This window comes from Serinus canaria, chromosome 7, assembly GCF_022539315.1.
Source record: "Serinus canaria isolate serCan28SL12 chromosome 7, serCan2020, whole genome shotgun sequence".
Taxonomy (NCBI): Eukaryota; Metazoa; Chordata; class Aves; order Passeriformes; family Fringillidae; genus Serinus; species Serinus canaria.
In genome coordinates, this window is record NC_066321.1 from 24,612,254 (window position 1) to 24,634,154 (window position 21,901).

At 38.7% G+C, this 21,901-nt stretch overlaps 1 protein-coding gene across 6 annotated transcripts in view; it reads left to right on the top strand.

The window, feature by feature from the left end:
• PARD3B (par-3 family cell polarity regulator beta) overlaps positions 1-21,901 on the top strand; it is a 389,258-nt gene that overhangs the window by 122,375 nt on the left and 244,982 nt on the right. For all 6 annotated transcript variants that reach the window (XM_050976846.1, XM_030241769.2, XM_050976847.1 and 3 more), the window contains one exon: positions 7,749-7,852. In XM_050976846.1, coding sequence (XP_050832803.1) covers positions 7,749-7,852 — 104 coding nt within the window. The remainder of the gene's footprint in view (positions 1-7,748; positions 7,853-21,901) is intronic.

Sequence of the window (21,901 nt, forward strand, 5' to 3'; positions counted from 1 at the left end):
ATGCTGATTTTCTTATGAAGCAGTCAACTAAACTATACAATTTGATTTAAAACACCAAAAATTGATGAGTTGTAATGGGATTAGAAAAATTCACAGGATGTGGCTCATCAGTGTCTTGAAATACTTGTCTAGATCCCACACAGATTTGGAAATACTTCAAAGGTTATTTTTTGCAGCCTAGTAGAACACAACACTCCTTAGGCTTTGTCCCTGAGTCTTTGCTACCACTGTTAGATTCAGGATACTGGGTGAGGTAGACCCAGTATAGCTCCTCTTATGTTCTTGTTCCTTGCAACCTCACAGAAAGTTTCAGGTTCAGGAGGTTTCACTATTTTATCTTTGAAAATTGTCAGGAACAAGATTGAAATTTCAGGCTAAAACTAATTTACTGTGACCAGAATAGAAAATAGTATCTGCAAGAGTAAGACTTCTGTTTTGATGTTTCCATAAAAGGAGATAAGGTTATTAATTTAAATAAGATATGTAAAACACCAGTCATATTTTATTATTACAGGAATGTATACTAATGCTGTAATTTGTGATCATCCTTTAAAATACAGTTAAAATACTAAAAAAAATTGCTTTGCAGCTCTACTACTTGTGATAAAATGCTGCCAAAGTGATATTCAAGCTGCACAGTTTAGCTGCCAAAGTTTTAAAGAAAATTAAATCATTGAACCGTGGAAAAGTGACTGCATAAGCACCTGTAACTGATGTTAGCTGAAGTGCTAAACCAGCTTTTGGCAGCATGGCCTCTTTTGCAGGTGCACAGAATATTTTCTTTGTGTCAGTTTATTCAGCTAGTACAGTTCATTAAGTATTTCATTTGAAGTTGAGAAATGGGCTGGGAATTGAAATAGAAGAAATACTTATTTTCACCTTTCAATCTGTGAGTAAAAATAATGTGCAAGAGTCTAAGATGTATTAGTTGTAAAATCTTATAGGATATATTACCCTAAAATGATTTATTTAAATTCAGTAACTACAGGTAATATGCTGCTTAAAAACCCAGAGTCTTTATTAAGATGAATACTTCTTGCTGTGTTCAGCAAGTTGGATGCCTAAGACAGCTTGTGTTCTAAGTATATCTGGAGTTCAATTTCTGTTGATATCTGAATGTGGTTGGAAGGATATTAAAGAATAACCAACCAAAGCAAAAACCCAAACAAAACCCCCAAATTTCAACCCCCCCAAACAAACAATCTAAACCAAAGCAAAACGCTTCTGTGTATAGGTGTGTAGGGAAATTCTCATGGAGCACAACATTTTTACCATCAAAATAATAGTTGAAAAACACGGGATGCTTGAAGTGGCTATAACTTTTAGTCTCGTGTCTAAAATGGAAATTGTAGATGTACATCAGTCAGTAGATGGAAAATACTGAGATTCATGAAGATGCTTCATTTGTACAAGAATAAGAGAAAGCCTGGCCCATACTGGAAAGTGCTCTTCTTTTTGTAATAGCCAATGTGCTTTCACAAAACTCCTGACCAGTCTGCCCAGAAAGGGAAGGATTTGCACATTTTGCTTGAGTTTGAGTTGGTGGGGGTGGGAATGATAACTGCCTGTTGCGAGCTGATTGATCCTTGCTCCAGGAATCTGCTGTAGCTCCCTCCCCTTTACCCATTCTCTTCTGGGTGGTACCTGTAGCCAGGATCCTTTGGAGCAGAGTCATGTTGTTCCCTGGACTGCAGTAAGTCTGGGTGCTTCCTGTCTGTCTGATGAGGAGCTGAAAATAGGAGCACTGTGTTGGTAGAGGTGAGAAGATCCTGAAATTACTCTGTATCTGGCATGTGTTGTGACCTTAAGTGCAAGAAAAGAATACCTCATTAGGTCCAAACTCAAGTCCTGTCCTTCTGGAAGCTCTTTTGAGAAAAATGTTTAACTGGGAAGAAAGTACCAGCATTGTTTGTACAGTCTCTGTAGATGGATATGTCCTAGAGCCTTGAAGAGTCATTTACTACTTATCATATAGATGTGGATTTTGATCCTGAGAGCAGAGTTTATATGGTTCAAATAAATGTCTAGGTGATTCTTAAATGTCCATCTTTGAAGCTGCCAAAGCTGTAAATGTAAACTTTCCATAGTTGTTTCATTAGGCCCTCTTAACACCAAAGAAATTTCATTCTGGTCATAAAAACTGAGAGAACAGTTCTTATGCTTCAGAACTGAAACCTGACTTAATTCATTATAACACATGTAACCAGAGAAAACAATTTTTGAAAAATAAATGGCACTGAAAAATATCACCCAAAACAATACCTATTAAAAGCCATTCCTGAGTTTTACTTGTAGGCCATTGCTTTTGTTTTTCTGAGTAAGAAAAATTACACCTCATTTGGAGTGATAGTGAAGTGCTGGGCTGATGTGTAAAAGACAGCTCTTGCTGGAGCTGGTTTTTGAGCTGTTTGTAGATTTAAGTCAATTGTCTTAACCATTACACCATCCTTGTTCATTAATCCATGGGAATTTAAGAAGTGCAATGTGGGCAGCACAGCTGTAGATTTGAAATTGCATTGATAGGTGCTATTATAAGCAATTTGAGTTAGCTTTAAACATAGAAGTCACATTATCATAGCACTGTATATTTAAAAAAATAGAAGAAGCTGTGCAGTGCCATCATAAGGTAGAACATACGAGCCTGTGTCAGCTACATTTGAAGTACATGGCAGAACCATTCCATGATGCCTCAGGTGGTGGTTAGCAATATATCTGAGAGCGAAAAAATTTACACACCCTGATTGCTTAGTGCTCTCAAAAAGTGCTGATTGGAAGAGCTGTCTGTATGCCTGTTAGTGTGAACATGGTCTGATAAAAAGGAGAAAAATAGGCACATATATTAAAATTTTATATATTTAAATATAAATTAAAAGCTTGCTTGTAACTTTGTTTCCAGGGCCTGACCTGTTTGATAACAAGGCCAGTTTAAAAGCAATTTTGGTTTCTCAGTATAAGTGGTTGTTGTTTGTTTTGTGTTTGCTCAGAGCTCTTCTAGCCAAGAACTGTCCATGCTGAGGTGCAATATTACATTTGTGTGTATATGCATATAGTATTTAGGTGTTTTGTTTCAACTGGCTTGAAATGTTGTGATTTGCTCAGAAGGAGATCTGAAAAAATATTTGGAGGCATCTGCAGGTAAGAAAATCATTTGTCTGTCTGTCCAGGCAGGGTTAATTCAGAACCAGGCAGCAGAGTAATTTGTCATTGGTATGGCCTTCAGTAGCTGATAGTGTGATATACACTTGATAGACAGCTCTTTTCCCATCATAGTCAGCATTTTTTATATTCAGGAGCAGAATTTTAAATTATGGCTTTAACTGCCTAGGTGATGTATTGTAAGTCTCTTTTTGCCCACTTTCAGAATTCTGTCCAAGTGTATCTTTAGTTTGGCTCTAGAATAATCCTTCCCTGTTACCTAGAAAAACAAACCAACCAACCATGTTAGTTGTCACTGATGCAGTAGCAGAGTACACCTGTGCTTGTGTTTCCTGTGTTCCTTGGTTTGTCAGCTTTCCTAAAAGTCATCTGTGAGTGTTTGCATCCAAAGCATTGCTAAAATCAATTTTTAGTACATGATTTGACTGCATTATAGGTAGCTCAGCCTGCCAAAATTCTCCTGGGGGATAAAGTCTGGGTGTCTTCAGCATTTTTCAGCAACCTACAGCCTAAATCTCAAAGAATAAAGGGATTTCATGCTGGAGGCAGGCTGTGCTTTCCTGAGCAAAGAGACGTTAGAGCAAATGAGTGGAATTAAGGAAGGAAAGGGTAGGAATAATATTTTTATTTGGATATTGGTTGTTTTGAGTGGTACTCAACTGTCTAAATGTAGGCCTGAAATCTGATGCTAGAACTCAGAGCCTGGAAACCCTGTAGAGTTTAGGGGGATCTCAGCAAGGGACAGCTGGAGCTGCAAAGTTCCCCATACCCTGTTCATGTCCAGAAATCCTGACCTTGCATTGTTTACCTGCAGTTGCACAGTGTTCTTGAACACATCACTTCTGGTTTGTCAGGGCCCTCCTAACCTCAGATGCTGATTTTTGAACTACCAGAGGGCTTCAGTGAGGCAGAGCACACTCCTGGTCATGGTATGTGTTAATGTCTGTGTACAGCTTTTTTGGTGAAATTCAAATGACTAGCAAAACAAAGTAAAACAATTGGGTTACGTCTGGTATGGAGATGTTTCTTCTGCCATTGTGTTGATGAAAATTTTCACTTTCTAATTGTACACAAATGGCAGAAATCTCTCTTCTGGGTTTTTTTTTTTCCCCTTCCTTAATGCAACCAATTTAAATCTAAGTGTGGTTTCTACCATATGCTTGTTTCAACCATATTTGCAATTAAAAAAATATTTCCAAAACATAAGAGTTCAGAGAAAATACACTGTTAACCATGAGTCTGTGTAGATACTAATTTTTGAGGGTGATTCTAGCAAAAAGAAAAGGTTGATCTACATTGGTTGAAAATAAGTGATAGACTTAAAGCAAGGGTAACTGCAGGACTTTTTCCTCATCAGCTTTATTTAAGAGTATGTATTGTGAATAAGGCTAACACATGTGCTTAGAAGTGCTGTGGTATCATAATAAAAGGTACTCTGCAAAATTTTAAAGAATGGGAGGTTAAAGGTTGTCATTATGAGAAATTTTTGGACATGTGTTTTTTTTTGTTGCCTGTGAATTCCTGATGCAGTGCTGCAAGATGAGGATAACTATTTTTTAGAGCTGAGTTCCTAAGTTTAAAATACCAAGTGCTACTCTGGCACAAAACAGTAGTGTTTATTAAAAAATGTGTTTCTGTGATAAACTTGGTATGCAGGAAGGAGTTCCTTTCTCTCTCATCATTCAGGGAAAGATGGATTTTGTGTTTGAACTTACATTGGTTGTTATAAATGTTCAGCACAAATGTAAGAGCGTGAGTAGAATAATGTGGAAACACAGCCTGACTAAAGGAAAGCTGTAAGGAAAAGGCAGCATTCCATTTCCTGACAGAAGAAAAGGGATGACAGAATCTCTTAAGAAAATGCATGTCTGTAATAAGCAGCATTGCTGATGGGTTTTCAGTAGATTTTGTTGATGGCTGAGGAAGATGGGGATGAACTAGTTCAAGGTATGTATGGATAGTGGATGTGGTCCAGCTCCTGAATCAGGTTGAATCTGGGGCAGTAGATGTGGGGAGGTTTCTCTTTGGGAATGCAAAGAACTTGCTTGCTTTCAAGAGACCTGAGTGTGCAGTGCAGAGGAGGTGGGGGAAGGCTGGGAAGAGAAAGGAGCCTGTGGGAGAGGAGCAGGCTGGAGCACAGCGAGCAGCATGGAATGTGTTCTTAGGGCAGGGAACAGCTGAGCCACACAGGAGATGAGGAGAGATGGAGCAGAGTTCATTAGCTCCAGGAGCTGCTGAGAATTGCTGTCTCATGAAAGGGAATAAGGGACTCTCCTGAAAAGGAGGGGCAGTACAGCTTCTTCTCATCTCTTTCATCCAGTCGTCCTCTTTGCTGTGGATTTTCTCCTATTAACAAGCACATTTTGGTTCAGTTTGTCTTTGTCTAATAAAAGGTTTGTTTTGTGTTTTTGTGGTGTGCACATGTAAAACAATAAGGGCCAGAGGGACTGTTTTGTATAATTTTAGCTAAAGACTACAGCTGACTTATTTCACAGAGATGTTACGACGTGTGATATTTCTGTACGAGAAATTGTTACATGTCTGTAAATACATTTAAAAACTGAAGAACATAGACTCTGGTTTTCTCTTCAAGTAAAAAATGATCTGTAGGACCCTAGAATTTATAATATACTGGGAAAAGAGAAAGCATTATACATAATAGCCAAAAAGTCCGGGTTTTTTTTCTACAAGTAGGGAAGCATTCCAGATGAGCACCATAAATTTAATTGTTTCATGGCAGTAAGCAAAAATTTGCAAGAATATAAAGAAAGAAAATAGCTGCAAGGCCATCTTCCTGAACTGGAGAATGGTATTCTCTATAATCCTGCTGCTGCTGCAGACTTTGGTTTCAAAATCTAGACAGTAAATTTTCTTTCAGTTTCTTTGGGAAACACTGACAAAAAGCAAGTGAAAGGAGATATTTTGAACTGAGGATGGGGAATGTGGTAAGGAGGATCTTGAAGCAGTCACTACAGAGAGCAGACAGAAGTGCTGAAGTGGTGTGGTACAGGAGACCTCCTCACCTGGCTTGTAGCAGGTCCTGGAACAAGCAGCTCTTGTGTCCTAGCAGCCACAGGGTTGGGAGCCTTCATCCTTCTCTCAGCCAGAGGAATGAGGAAGAAATGAGGAATTAGTTGTAGAAGACAGCTGAGGAAAAAAGGGGAAATCTAATTTCAGAGTGTTGCTCTGGGAGGAGGATGAGCTTGATATAAATGATCTTTTTGTGTTGGGTCACTCATCCCACGCCCTTCCCATCTTTCTCCTCCTAAGTTGACTGTGGGGAATTTTTTTATACCCTCTTTGAGTTACTGTGGATTTCTCACCTTGCAAAAAGGAGAACAGAAACGAGGAAGGGGGCTGGGATGACAGCTTTGAAGAGTGTAAGAAAAAGTAGGCTCATTGAGTTGTGCAAGTTTTACCAATAAAAGTACCAGTGCAAAGGGTTTTCAATAGTTTCTCTGTATTGTTCATCTTTATGTCAAAAGGAGTTGAAGACCAGGCTGTGTTGAATCACACAGAAATGTTTTAGTATCTGTTTTCAAACTGTTGTGTTGAAGACAGGCAAAAAATCGGATACAGGCCACCAGAAACTTCAGTTATACACAGAAAAGTTTATTTTAAGGTATAGGTATTTATCTTAAAGAAGGCAGTGACTTCTATTTAGCTTTTGTACATCTTCATACCATATATGCCTAGTGAGGAAACAAATTTCTCCTCAGCTTTATGTGAAGAACAAACATATTTGGGTGGAGGGATTTGGTTCATTTTTACCTATTGACACTTTTGGAAAATCACACTAAATTTGGTGATCAGTCCCTTTCTACCCAACCTCCTTGTAAAAACATGCATAGCTCTTGGTACTAAGATGATAATCACTTGGTAGAAAAACCAATATTCACCTTCTGATATTTAAGCATTCCCTTAGTACCAGGATACAATTTTAAGGCTTACTTCTGCTTTTCTTACTGGTTTCCTGCAGAAGTGAGCATAGAAGGGATTACCTGCATGTAAAAACTAACCAGGAGGAAGAGTTAAGAGCATTAGGTTCTCTGGTTGCCCCTCATCAACATGAGGTATTTATTTCAGCTATATTGACAAAGTTGTGCTGAAAGTGAATGTGGTAGAATCATTCCAGCTTTGTTAGCATCTAACAAGAAAACTGTTGCATGTTCAAACTTCTTTTCTAGATCTAGTAATTACAGCTGCCATCAGCCTCAGCCACTGTAATTAGTATTATAACTGACAGCTGTAATCTCAGTTTCTCTCACTTGATGGTACATGTGGTCACACATACATGCAACCAATCATTTGGTTTTTTGAGGAGGTGCCTTTTTCTCCTGTTTGTCAGCAGTTTTTACCTAATTTATGTAGCTCATGGGTGGAAGTGTCTTACATCAGTGCATAAAAATGTTATCATTTCTATAGCTAAGTAAATCTGAAATGCTACAACCTTATCAAATCTAGTAATCCAGCAGGTGGCTATTACCACAGATAAGCTTATATTTAAGTGCTGCACACTTGTCTTATTTAACCACATGAACCTTTCCCTAATTTAGCATCCCTGAACCTTTGAATTCTATTTTGTCTTGCAGGCACACCACTTCTGGTACGGAGGAGCAGTGATCCAGCCTTGGGCCCACCTGACTTCCCAAGTGCTTCTCATCCCAGTGACCATGGTCTCAAGCATGTTGTGGCAGTAGGTGTCATGTAACTAACCTTTTTAAGGCCAAAACCTCTCTTACCTGTTAGTACACAGTAGTTGTATAAGCTATACATGTATTTGGATCTACAACAAAATGCATCATACTCAGTTTCTATAAAGTAGAGAATTTCCTTTGGAAAAAATAGTTATTTTAGATGATACAATCAATTAATAGTGGTTTTTTATAGCTATTATTAAGAAGTTTGCATCAAGTTCAATAGTGTCATAAGGCATTGGAATATGAACTGAACTTTCAGCAGTTATTTATTTGTTCAGTATCGTGTTGTTGAGTCTACCATTGCTTCTTTGGTGTCTCATCCTTTTTCACTTCTCTTGTTTTCTAAGGGCATTTCTGTCGTCTTTGGTACCCTGCTACTGTCCTGCATGGTCTCTTCTTTATCTCACTTTTCTGTTTTACCAGACTCTGCCCTTTTGAGGACAAATTTGTTGTCAATGTTGTTATTGCTAAGTTCTATTGCAAAGCCATAATTAGTGAAAATGCAGTAACTCTTATTCATATGTTTTTGCAGACTATCTTTAATTTTCTTCAAGTGATGCTGTCTTAGTCACACTTGGGCCACATGTTCTACTTAGCAGTTTTAAGACCTGAAGCTTTGTGTGTGGGGAAAGTGTTCCTACATTACTTACAAACTTAGAATCTCTGAATGTCAGCAGGGACACCTAAGTGTCTTAAGCAGAATAAAGCTATTTTTTAGTGTTTGCCTAGAAAGCTCTGGTGGATCTGGTTCTGCTCTTCTTTAGACCACATGAATGCTGGCTTAAATGATGCTGCTGTTTTCATTTGCTTGTAATATTTATGCCTTTTTGCATTTAGATTCTCTAAGCAATGTTGCAATTCATTCCCTGTCCCCAGCTGTGCAAAACAATCTATTGCTGGTTTATTTCAAAACTGAGCAACACTCAGAAGCCTTTGTTTGGTGCAGGAGAGATGTTGCAGACTAGATGACAACTAGTTTAGAGCAAGGTTCCACAAATGGCAGTGTTGGCACATCAGGGAGTAGGGGTAGAGCTGGGGTTCAGTGACATGTGCTGTAAGTGGGAACCTTTCAGATGAAGGTGCATTTAAGGCCAAACTTTCAGTTAAATTCATGGGAATAAAGGAAGTAAATACACAGTCAGCTGACTTGCATGCAAATAATCTTCTATGAGTCTCACTCTAACATTATAATTCTGAAGGCCAACACAGGATTTTAGTTGCCTGTTCATTGTTTCTCTCTGCATGGTCAAATGCATCTAAATACTTTGTGTGCACCTTATTTTACAATGGCTTGTGTTATTTGATAAGTGATGCAATTTTAAAAGTCTCAGTGACTCTCCAAGTACATTATGATGTTACATGGGGCTCAACTTTGTCAAAGTTCTGCATCATTTATCAGACCTGTTTGAGCTGAGAGGTTTTTCTTGATGCTTGTTGCAAGCATTTACATATTAATGAAATACTGACTTAGTCTGATAAATGAAAGTACAAAGAAGAATTCTTGGTTAACAGTGCAGATCTTACACTCTTGCAAAGCTGAGAAACATTTTGAGTATGTTAGTATGTAATGGTCACCCCTGGTATTTTATAACCACAAAAATGGCAAAAAGGGTGGAAAAATACGTGAAATATGTTTCATTCCAGAGTGTATTTTGAACGTTTTATAGACCATCAAGAAGGCAAAAATAGCATTTTGTTGAGTTGGGTTTTTATATAATTTTAGTGGTGACAAGTGCATTTTATGCCATTACATGAGGATTGCAGTAATACTTGGAGGTTAAAACATCACCATGCTTCACTGACTTGCATCAGTACAAAAGAGTCCTCTAAGCCTAAAGAATTCCCTGTGCTAAAATACAGAGCATTCATCTGTCAGCTGCAGGCGTGACAGAGCTGCACTAGTAACAGGGGTGGAGAAGGACTTGTTTTAATATATCCTGTAAAGGGGGGGGGGGGAGGCCCAGAAAGTTCAAAGTTGTGGTTTGGTGTTGTTCTGGTTTTTTTGTGAAAGCAAAAATTTATTACAGCAAAATACATTACTCTAACTCTTATTTTCGCAACAGTACCATTTCTAAAACTCTCCTCGTCAATCACACTGAAATATGCTTTGGCATAATGTTCTGAGAAACACAGAAAGCTTAAATAACATAGGTTAAATTAGGTACAGATTGTTTTAAAACATGCAGAAAAATCAATATCTGACAAAGGAAAAAACATGGCAGAAATAACTGAACACTGCATTTTGAAAATAGCTGCAGTCTTTCAAGTTTTAAAGCACTATTTAGAAAAAATTCATTTGTTCTGTACATTGCTGCTGAAAATTTAAAACTAATACTGAATTTCCTTTGCCACAAACCAGAGTTTCTTTCATGTTGAACTGCTTCCTTTAGTCACATGCAAATTAGAAAACCCAGAACTGTTGCTAGATGAAACATGTGCATGTAAGTGAAAATTAAGTCTCTGTATTTATGCCACAATCATCCTAGAAATTATTTTGTAATTGAAACTGACTTTGATAATTAGTTGAGCTTTTTTGGCACTTCTGGCATTTTGGTATTTGGTACATGTGGAACTGGCAGTGGGCTCTGTGTAGCAATACCCATAGGCTGCCTTACACCAATATACCAATGCTTCAGCAGATTTTTGTGAGGTATCTACCATGGGATTCTGTGAAGACAATGCTGATTTACCTTCTGGAAAGTGCACTTCAGTTGTACAATGAGTAATGCATGAAATAGGACAGCAAACATGCAGTAATACAAGAAGAGAATTTTGCTATCCCATTCAGGTGGACTGGTAGAACCTGATGAACCATTTGAGCTGTTCACAGTATTTATGGCAGAGCATGTGTTCTGTTGTTCAGATGTTGTCCCATTTATTCAAAGGAAGATCTGATTTTTTAATGCCATATGATGATTACAGAAATAACAAAACCTTTTCTGAGTGACCAGGTAGTTGGAGGAGAATTTGAGTTATACTTTCCTATTTTCTCTGAAACATCTTAGCTGTAGTTTTAGCCCCAATTAACAAAATACTTCTAGATCAATCAAAAACCGATAGTGAAGTCCAGCATCTGTTCCCTCAGACTGGAAGTCATTTAACAGATGGTACAAAATTTGAGTTTCTTTTTTCATCCAAACCTCTCTTTCCTTATTGTGATAGCTGCCACTGGAAAATTTAGAGACAGTAATCAGGGAAAAATAGGGGTAACACACATCAGAATTTGTTCTTTGTTTGTATTGAAAAAAAAGTATTTGTTAATGAATTTATTACTTTATTAAAGCTACTCTAGCTTTTCTGCCTAGTTAGGATCACAGAGCCCTGGCCAGGCTTTCAAGAATGAAAACTTCCTTCCCATGGTATCCAGAGAGGACTTCAAGGATACAGAATTAGTTTAATGTACTTATGCACACCTGTGGGCTGAGCAGGGAAGTGATTGAGAGCAGCCCTGTGGAGAAGGACTGGAGGGGTGATGACTGATGAAAAACTCAACATGAGCCAGCAATGTGCACTTGCAGCCCAGAGAGTCACCTGGACCCTAGGCTGCAAAAAAAGCATGACCAGCAGGTTGAGGGAGGGGATTCCACCTCTCTACTCCATTCTGGTGAGATTGTACCTGGAGTGCTGCATCCATCTCTGGGGTCCCCAGTACAGGAAAGATATGGACCTTGGAATGAGTCCAGAGGAGGCCCATGAAGCTGGACAGGAGCCTGGAGCACCTCCTCTGTGAAGACAGGCTCAGAAAGTTAGGGCTGTTCAGCTTGGAGAAGAGAAGGTTGTGTGGAGACATCATAGGAACCTTCCAGTATCTGAAGGGGACCTGCAAGGAAGCTGGAGAGGGACTCTTCATCAGGAGCTGTATTGACAGGATAAGGAATAATGGGTGCAAACTGCGAGGGGACATTTAGATTAGATATGAGGAAGAAATTCTTTATGGTGAGGGTGGTGAGGCACTGGCTCAGGTTGCCCAGAGAAACTGTGGATGCCCATCCTTAGATGTGTTCAAGGCCAGGTTGGATGGGGCTCTGAGCATCCTGGTCTAGTGAAAGGTGTCCCTGCCTGTATCAGGGCTGTTGGGATTAGGTGATATCTATGGCCCCATCCAATTTAAGCCATTGTGGGATTCTGTGATTCTACTTCTCTGAAAAGTTCTGTGCCCATAATTTTGCTCTGGCACAGGCCAAGGGCTGGCCCAGCTGCTTTCTGGCTGCAAATGTCCTGGCCTCTCAAAGAGGGTGTAGCAATGGGCATGTAGTCCTCAGCTAGAGATCTGAGTGAAGATCGGCTCTGGAGTGAAGCCGTGCAATAGGACTAAGATTGTTTCTTCTGGAAGGTTTCAGCTTTCTTGGGGAATTTAACACTTGCTCAAAACTTGTCCCCATTTTGCTGAGTGGAGCTGCATTTCCAGATTTTCTTCACCAGCTCAGAAGTTCCTGACTGGATCCCTCTGCCCAACATGGTAGGTGTGGCTCTGTTGGTTTGGTGTTAGGGAAAAGAATACATTTTGCTGCTTCTGCTCAGCTCAGTTTATTCAGGTAGTAATTGCTAATGTATAATTATTATATCTGAACTTTTGTTTCTGGATCTGTTACTGCAGCTTATCTCTGTTTTTGCCCAGGGACAGACTTCCTCTACTATCATAAGACTTGATTTGTCATGATTTTTAGACAGAGGATTGTGATCCTATTTGAATTGTAAGAATTTCACATTAATTCTGGTGGGACTAAGGTTTCACCCCCTCTTGTTAACTTGCTGATTATTACAGTGTGCTATTTTCTGCATGACTTTCTTTTATAGTTACATGTTTCCTGGACAAATACTTAGGTTATCTTGGAGTTAATCAATAGGATTGGCTGATTAAATTGTATTTATCCGTATTTAAAGATACAATGAGATGCTGGATCAATTGAAGAGCTGCTCCAGTGGCTCAATACAGTTTCAATTTTTGCCTAGCTATGACTTGAAATCGTCTGTATCTTATGCATTGTGGACATGTAATTTGCAATTTTGAAGAAGGTTGATGTATAATTAGAACATTTTTATGTTTCAAGCTCTTGTTAAAAAGGGTCAAAACCTCTTCTGGTTCTTGTGGCTGTTAATTGTTCTTGTGGTGTATTAGCCTTCCTGATTAGGAGTCTGCAAATTAGCATAACATCCACAAGTGTAAGGATGCAGCTTCATGATTTGTTCCATTTCTGTTTGGTATTACATACATATGTAAACGTAAAGATATGCTACAAATTTGGCTATGAGTAGTACTTACAAAATGTGTGAGAATTTTAGTAAAAAGAATACCCAGAAACATTAGAAATGTCATGCTATTTAAAGTAGGGCAGGGCAGAAAAGGTCTTTTTGTGGCACAGCGGTGGAGTAATTCCATAGAGTTTATAACTTGATTCAGCAGATTTATACTAAGACTTGAGCTACGAGGCTGCACTGCCAACAGGGTTGTTTTGTCTGTCTGACTTTAGAAGATAAAACTTTTGTCCAGTATGTTTACTGGACTAGGTCAGATAGTTTTATTTTCTGGTCCTTTTGTACGTGTTAGAATTCCAATATGAAATTCTTCCATAGTTATGTGATAGAATCATGCAACACTTTGGGTTGGAAGGGACCCTTAAAAGTCATCTGGTTTCATCCCTCCTACCATAAGCATGAATGTTTTCCACTAGATCAGGTTGCTCAGAGCCCCATCCTGCCTGACCTTGAATGTTTCCAGGGGCAGGGCATCTCCCACCACTCCTGGCAGCCTGTTTTTTCTTTTACCTACTTTGTAAAAACATTTCTTTTATCTAGTCTAAATATGCCCTCTTTTAGTTTGAAAGCATGGCCCCTTGTCCTGCCAACTAAAAAGTCTGTCCCCATCTTTCTTACAGGCCCTCTTAAATTGTTGCAGGCAGTGGACTCTGAGTAGACCAAGTATTGGGAGAAACACAGTATTTTTTCAGGAACTAGAGTGCTGGTGCACTTGTAATGCTTTAAATCCATGCTTGTTGATATATAATAATCATACATCAAAGTAGATTTAGAAATAGATATTACCATGTGTGTTGGAGGAAAAAGTCAAGGCTGCTTCCCTGATGTGGTCAGGTCTTAGGCTGTCATTCAGAACAGTGAGGTTTTTTTAATTCTGGAAGGCATTTCCTTTTTTCCAGTAAAAGTTTTCCTATTAATAATTTACCTCTTGCACTTGAAATACTGCAATTTGGAACTGAACAGAAGATCTGGGGAGATTTAAAAGGATTTTCTGTCATTCAGCTGGGGAGTTCCAAACAGTTGGGATTTTTTAAAAGGGAATTCTGATGTGGGTGAATCCATTTATAAAGCAACTACTGTGTGTCTGTTTATGCTGTGAAACATATATAGAACACTTCTAATCAGCACAGGAGCTTGTCAGTGTATTGCTTTTGATGTCTGATTAGATGATCATAGGGACATCTGCAGTGAGTTAGTTTTGAAGTTGTTGGTGTGAGCACTGCAGGAACCAGAGCTGTGTGGCACTCTTACACCATGAAAACTGCTGCTCTTAAAGAACATATTATAAATCCAACTATGCAGTGAGCTGAGGGCTGTCGAAATAACAAAAGCCATTCCTTCTCAATTCTCTCTGCTGCCTTAGAGCCCTCCACTACTTTTTTTTCCCCCCTTCTTGTACTGTGTGCTATGGCATTCTGTGTCAAAAAGAAATTATTTTATATTGTAGAGGAAAAACTAAAAAATGTAAATTAAATGTTTGTCAGAATACTAAATTGTTCATCTGAAAAAGGGCAGAAGTGCCCTGTGATAATTTCCTCTTTTGAGGGTGCAGAGCAGCATATGTGTGTGTGTGAAGTGCTCTTTTTGTTCCTTGCACAGCCTATGTGTCAGAGAAATTGTATTGTTTTACCTGTATTGTTTAAAAAGAGCAGTGGGTGTAATTTACATATTTTTATTTCAGCAGGATAAGTAGATTTTTTGTGATTTATTGTAATAAGAGCTAATGAATGTTCTGTGATGTTAACATAGTATATAAATTATCAGTAGAAATGGTGTAATCAGTAGAAGTTGTTATTCATTGTTCACAGGTTGTTTCCAGTGTGAGGAGTACTGGCATTTTACTGACTATTCATAAAGAAAATCATCAAAGCTCTTCATCATTCTTATGTTAGTAGGAGAGTGAGTTTTGTTTCCTCTTTAAAATGAATTTTGGTGCTTGGATGTAATTTTGAAGATACCTAATTGTTTATACACCTTCCTCCCTTGTCCTCTGCCTTGTGCGGTCAGGTCAATAAGGTTGTAGGTGATCCCAGATGGCTGAGAGACTGAAACTCTTTGCTTTCCTAAGTTGCCTGTCTTACAGGGAATGTAGAAAAATTCAAGGGTGGAAATAAGAACAGTAGATGAAGGGGGAAAAGGTCATGCTGTCAATGCTGTTGACACATATGCATCTCTATAGCTACATCTTTGGGGTCCTACAAAATACTCTCATTCCATCTGGAACAGCTTTTAGCAGGCAGTGTATGCAACAGGCTCATGGTGCTGAAATTGGAATGAAACATTAGCAAGTTGCTTCCTTGTCTGACAGTCAGAAGTGGAAGATGACAGTCAACATGGCTCATGCATATCATTTCCTGTCAAGCTCTAGAAACATTTAGCTAAAATAAAATAGGTTCTCAGCGTTCTTCTGAAATGCCTACTACTAAGTAACTTTTCCCATAAATACAATAATCTAATGGACAGCTAGGAGTAATGGTAGAGATCTTTGATACTGACCTAGACACAAATGTTGCTGTGACATTAGGAAAAAAAATTATTTTGGGTTTTTTAATATGTCATCTTCCAGTGCACTGGAATGCAGGTGTATGAAGTTCTACTCTTGTAGGGTTAATATTTGTGTTTCTTCAAAAGTCAGGTGTGTGGTTTTGTCTCTCTTACAGGACTGACAGTTATTCACACTCTAACGAGGCAGGATTTCTTTTTCATGGTTTTATTTTGTTAGGTGAGGCCTCTTCACCACTAAATTACCCAACTTGCTGGAGACACTTTAATCTGGAGATTTGTTCTTCTGTGTAGCTAGTGTCTCAGCTAATCTGGATTTACAGGTTTTTGAGCTGTGAAAATAATAATAATATAGGTCTCTCTGAAACTTGCACATTGCGTCAGAATTTTTTTATGGCAGCAGGTCCTGGTTTTAGTCCGTGCCTGTGAAACAATTTCTGACATTGACAACTGAAAGGAAGGGAGGAATATTTTAGTGCTTCTGTGTACTGTGTCCTTTTGCTGTTGCAGGTGTTCTGACATGTTGGAGTCAGGAGTAATAAACTAAGATCAGTGTGAATATAGACTAAAATAGTAAGGGTTGAGTCAGTGAGCTTCAGGATTTTGAACAAACATCCCACTTTTGATTTTTGTCAGTAATTGCAGTGATTGCTTCTGGCCTCTAATGTGACCTTTTGTTCTAACGTCAGCACTGTAATTTCTCTGAAATAACTTTAAATAAATAAAATTAAGACAAACAACATGCAAAAAACAAATATGCAAATTTTCAGCTAAGAGGAAGTGATTAGACCCTAGGAAAAAAGTGTTGATGCAAGAGCAAATTGTTGCCACTGTTTGTCTGTACTATAAAGGACAATAATTAGCAGTTTGTGAGGCAGCCTGCTATTCAAAAATGGACATACCTCTGGTCTTTCTTGGCACAGATGTTCTTATGACATTTTTCAGATCCTAAGACCCATATTTGCCAGTTCAAAGTGGCACTTGACACATTCCAAGCAGTATCATAAGGGGAAAAACAATGCCCCCCAGAGAGACCTTAGAGGAACAGTTGTTCCTGTAAGATTATTTTGGGGTTTTTTTTCCTGAAGAAATTGAGTAGTGGCTTGTGCTTTTTTAGTTGTCTGCTTTAAAATACTGGTAACAATAAGTTTTGCCTTTAATTCATCTTGATTTAATATAGGTTTCAATATGAGTTCTCAAGCTCCTCTCTAAGATTCAAGTAAAAAGTTTCATTTTGTGTCAGATGAATTGGCCTCCTCCTTTTTCTTTCCTCTGCTTTTTGGAATAACCAAGTACAATCAAGTTCACAGTACATCTGTCAGATTTACAGAAACAAAAGGAACCCCCTTCTTTTCACCTGGCCTCACATCAGTCAAAGAATATGGTGAAGGTTCCTCAGATGTGGTGTTCACTTCCAGCCCCACCCCTCCCTTTCTTTTATGTTCTGCCTACATTTTTCTGTCCTTCAAGCAGCAGGATGAGAATCAAACAGAAATATGTTGTTTTGGGGTAAAGTAAGTTCCTCAAGCAGCATTACTGAGCAAGGGCTAGTTAGTCTTTGTTGTCTCTTTTTGACACTTTCCATAAGAGCCCAAATGAATTCTTTTGGAATAGGCAAAAGAGGAATATTCCAATGGGAATTTTATAAAACATTTCTATGAGAAATTTTAAGCATGATAAAAGGAGGAGAGGCCAGGGAACAAAACCAGATTCAAATAGATTTGAAGTCACAAATTAAAAAAAAAAATCTCTTTATCAGCAGCTAGAATGATATCCCCTTCAATTTGATTTTAAAAGACATAGCCAGAATATGGGTAGTAAATAAATACATCAGTCAAGGCTGTGAAATATTGCAGTTCTTACAGACAGATGTGTTTGTTGCTCAGATGTTTTAGTGGTATTCTTTTCAGCCAAGGAGTATAGTCTTAACTGTATATTTGTTTTAAAAGAACATAGGAACATTTTCCTCAGACCTCTGTAGCATCACCACAGCTGCCTGGGTATCACATACTGCTGTGTGCTTCTGCAAAGCTGTGGCTATTTTTAATTAATGGTATTGGTGCAAATTCTGTGGCACAAATACCAGCTATGAGATCAGTGTGGCTGATGTATAAATGTATCTGCACTTCTTTCATGAGAAGTATGAGTCACCTTGAATGTTTTGTGATTTTTATCTGAGAGAGTGAATTCAGTAATGTTGTATATCCAATGGAAGAATATTCTACAGAAGGCATCCTGAAAATGCTGGTGACTGAGGTGGTCAGCTGTAGAGTGGTGAGAACACCTAGAATCGAAATATTTTGCTCCTTGTGGAAAAAGTGCAAAATTCTTTATTGTAGTTCCTTATATTCCTACCAAGAAGGTTCAGGGGAGCAGAGACAGACTGGGCTAGAGAAGTTTTTAAACAGTATTTTTACACCTGTGCCCTAGGTGGGTACCTGTCCCTGGGCTGGTGGGATTGCCCTGTGGGGTTCCTGCTGCCAGGGTGGTTTCCTGCCTTCCTGCCCAGGCTCTGACAGGTCACAGGTGGGGGATGTCCCTTGCAGACTCGGCTTTATTCTGGGCTGTACTTTTATTTTTTTAATTTGGACTTTAAGTAGCTCCAAGTCAAATAAGAAATGTTAGCCAACAGAATTGTGGGGATTCATATTGATAATTTTTCCTTGCTTTTGGAGTCAGACTTGGCTGTACACTGCAAGTGGGGAATAGGAGACTCCTATTGAGGAAGACAAATTGTTTCAGGAGTGTTCAGCCTCCAGTCTAATATATTTTTCCTACTACAGATAGCACTTCTGGGTTCATTATAGCTTATTCTCACAAGTCGTCATTTCTGTCTCAAGGCTGTTGTGCTTTCCAATGTAAAGCAGATTGATGCTGGCACATTTTTTCTATTTTAATTTTACAAAGTTGTCACACTGAAACTGCCTCATATTGGAAGCTCTTTGAAGTGAAGCGATAAACAAAGAGCTAAAATAAAATTAAAAAGGAGTATGAACAACATTTCGTCTTGGTTTGTCTTTTTTAAGAATAAGCGGAATGGCTGTAGTACCCTTGTGCCACTGTAGTAAGTCTGCAAACATTAGCAGATCAATCTAAATTGAGTTAGTACGTATGGAGTAAGCAGAAACAGGTGAAAATTAGGTTATCTGTGCCCAACTGTTTCTATTTCCTATGAGCAGTGAGATATAAACTAGTTTTTAGATGTGATTAGGTTTTGTTTATGTTTTGAGAGGGGCAGAGACAGAACATGTGCTATACCTACCATAGTTATTAAACTAAAAAAATATATAAAAGTCACAAGCTCAGTTGTGACATTTGCAGGTAAAGGTAGAAAGCCCTCCTAAAAATAAATCAGAAGTGAATCCAGGAGAAAAAACATCAGTAGTCCTTGGTACATTTCAGTTTTATCTCTGAAAAACAAAAGCCAGGAATTTTCTGTCCCTTCACTAAAAATACCCACTCAAAAAAGTAATTGTCTTTGTCAATGTCAGAAATGCCAACCAATTTATAATCTGAAATATGACTTATAACTTCACTGCTTTTGGTTTTTTGGCTCCCAAAAACTTTCCAGTGAAGATGTATCTTATGCTAGATCTTCAGTTTCTTTTTATGATGTTCTAAAAGTAGCCAAGGAATTTAGAGGTCTATTGACCACAAATTGAAGTCATTGTCTGCAGCAATAAAATAAAAAATGCCAGTAGCAAGTACACACTTACTGTTATAAGTCTTGGGTGCACAGTTTCTATTAATCTTTGATTTAAAGGGGAATGACAAGTCTTTGTCCCTAGACCAGCTTTGAAATGGTGTAATGTGTAACATCCCTATGGAAGCCTTTTATCCACATGAATGTACTTCTCCTCACTGGTGAAAAGCAGGAATTGCCCGAACAAGCATGATTTCTCCAGAGGGGTAGGGAGAGGTCCTTTCCCAACACCACAGTCTTGCCTCTGCAGGAGTGGCTTGTATTCCCCTTTCCCAGCAGAAAGGTTTTGGGGGATACAGTGTGGGTAAATGAAGGTGGTATGGAAGGTAATCTTAACCCCCAATGAGTTGCAGCTGGACCAATTACTAAAGATTAGAAGCAGGCCTGATCTTAACAGGCCACACCTGTAGCCAGTAAGGACAGTGGTATCAAAGAGTGGATTGGTGGGACCTGGAGTCAGATGGCTGCTGCAAGGACCAGGAACAGTCAGTGCTTAGAGAAGCTGCCTGCAAGAAACATGGAGGTATGAAGCTCTGGTGATACGAAATCCTTGCACTATAATGATGTTAGAACACAGGCTAGCTAAGACAACAGGTAGTTGCCATTTTGTTTTTCCTGTGCCATTGAGTATCATCACCAGTGCAGGATACAGGTGCAGATCTGGGAGATAGAACTGTGGGCTTCCACTTTGAAATGACTTGCTTCTAGAACCCAGCATTTTTTTTCTAAACTGTACCTTATCTGTGTCCTGAATTGTTTTGTAAGTCTCTAAAAATCTCTCTGCTTGAAGAGCTGGAAATGGAGTCTTGTCTTTTCCACTAGTTTGAGCAGGGTCATGAGCAGTAGTCTTCACACACTCTTATCTAAAAACTTTTATGCCTGTTCAGCCTGGATGCCAAAGAATCAAAGGATCCTCTTACTAGACAGTGCTGATGTTTTCTTTGACAGAGGTTTCCTGCCACTCATATTTAATAAAATAAAAGCTAGCTCACAAAATTTTAACAATTTCAAGAATCATTCCCCAGTGCTGTTTGCTAGTCTCCCCTGAAATCCTGGCTGTCTTTCCTGTTTCCATACAGGAGGGGTTTGTGGGGAGAGCATTTTGCCCTTAGGTTTTCTGGCATTCAGTATCATTGTGCCTATTTTGCCTTCAAGAGAATTGTGAGGATGAATAGAATTTATTTACTCTGAACTGTTCAGGTTCTTTCTGTCAGACCAAACTTCAAGGTCTACTGCTGTTTCTTTGTCATCTCTCACTTCAAAGGTATCTGCCCTTTGTCTTTTAAGCTGAGCTGTTGTTGTTGGGGCCCCTTTGGGTTGCCTGAGGCTATCAGATGGTCAAATAGCCATAACAACAGAAATAATATTTTCTTTTTTATGCTAAACAGTTCCTATTTGATTGTTACCAGTGTGTAAGACAGTTCAGGCTTAAGGGAAAAAAATAGACAAAAATATACTGTTCAAACTTTATTTCAGTTTGCACTCAACTCCCTCAATCCTTCCATTTGTGTTTTCTAGACTGGATGGTACTTGCAGCTGTTGGTATTGGATACAGCCATGGGGATACTTGCACAAAGGAAATAAAGTGGTTTTTAGTCCGGATCAAGTGTAATTATACCTGAAAGTGTTCTGGTTGGGCTCCTGTTTTAAGTTGGGGTGAACATTCACTGACTGAACTTGTCTCTATTGGAATTTGTAGCCGTTTAAACAGGAAAGGGTTATTTGCTGGGAGAGCACAGCAAATAGAAAGCCTTATCTCTGTCCTCTTAGAACCTGGACTCCTTATGTGCTCACAACACTGTGCTGTAGTCAGTTCACGCTTGAGGAAACTGTTCAGACTCGTTTCTGAGCTGGAGTTCAGCTCCCCAGGCCCTTGTATTTGTGATCTCTAGGCTTGATCACTTCATTACCATTGTACAGGAGTGAATGTAAATTGCAGAAGCTCTGAGTAGCTTAAAGTGCAGCAGTACATCAGTTTTGCAACACAGATCAGTATTACCCCATTATTTCAGTGTTTTGTTTCATGTATCCAGTAGTTTCTATTAAAATATTAAACCTAATTCGCAGTGGTTTTTTTGTTGAAATTTAAAGCCCTGCATGAGATTATGCACAGACTCTTGAAAAAATGCCATTCCCTTCATGATCTTCTTTTCTACTGGGGGCAACTTTTGTCTAAGATGTATTGCTCTTGCCTGCAGGATGTATCAGCTCCTGTACTATTAAGCTCATTTTCAGAAGAAAGCAGTGAATGCTTCCTTCAGTTGCTTTTGAATTTGGTAAAGTTCATCTCTGAATGAGAGGCTTTTCTTTAGGAAGTCTACCTTGTTCTTTCCTTCACAAAGTAACTCATTGAAGCTGTTCCTTTCTACCTTTTCTTTTTATAAGAAAAGGTAATGTCTTTACTTTTGAATACCCAGAATGCATTACAGTGATGTGGAGCCACCTAATATGCAGATCAGTAGTGCTCAGTATAAGGAAGATGCAAGCAAACTCTTGTAGCTTACAGTGCTTTGGGTTATTATAATGCAATTATAAAATCTTCAGAAAAAAAGCTTTGCTTTTCTATGTGATAGCAGAAGAAACT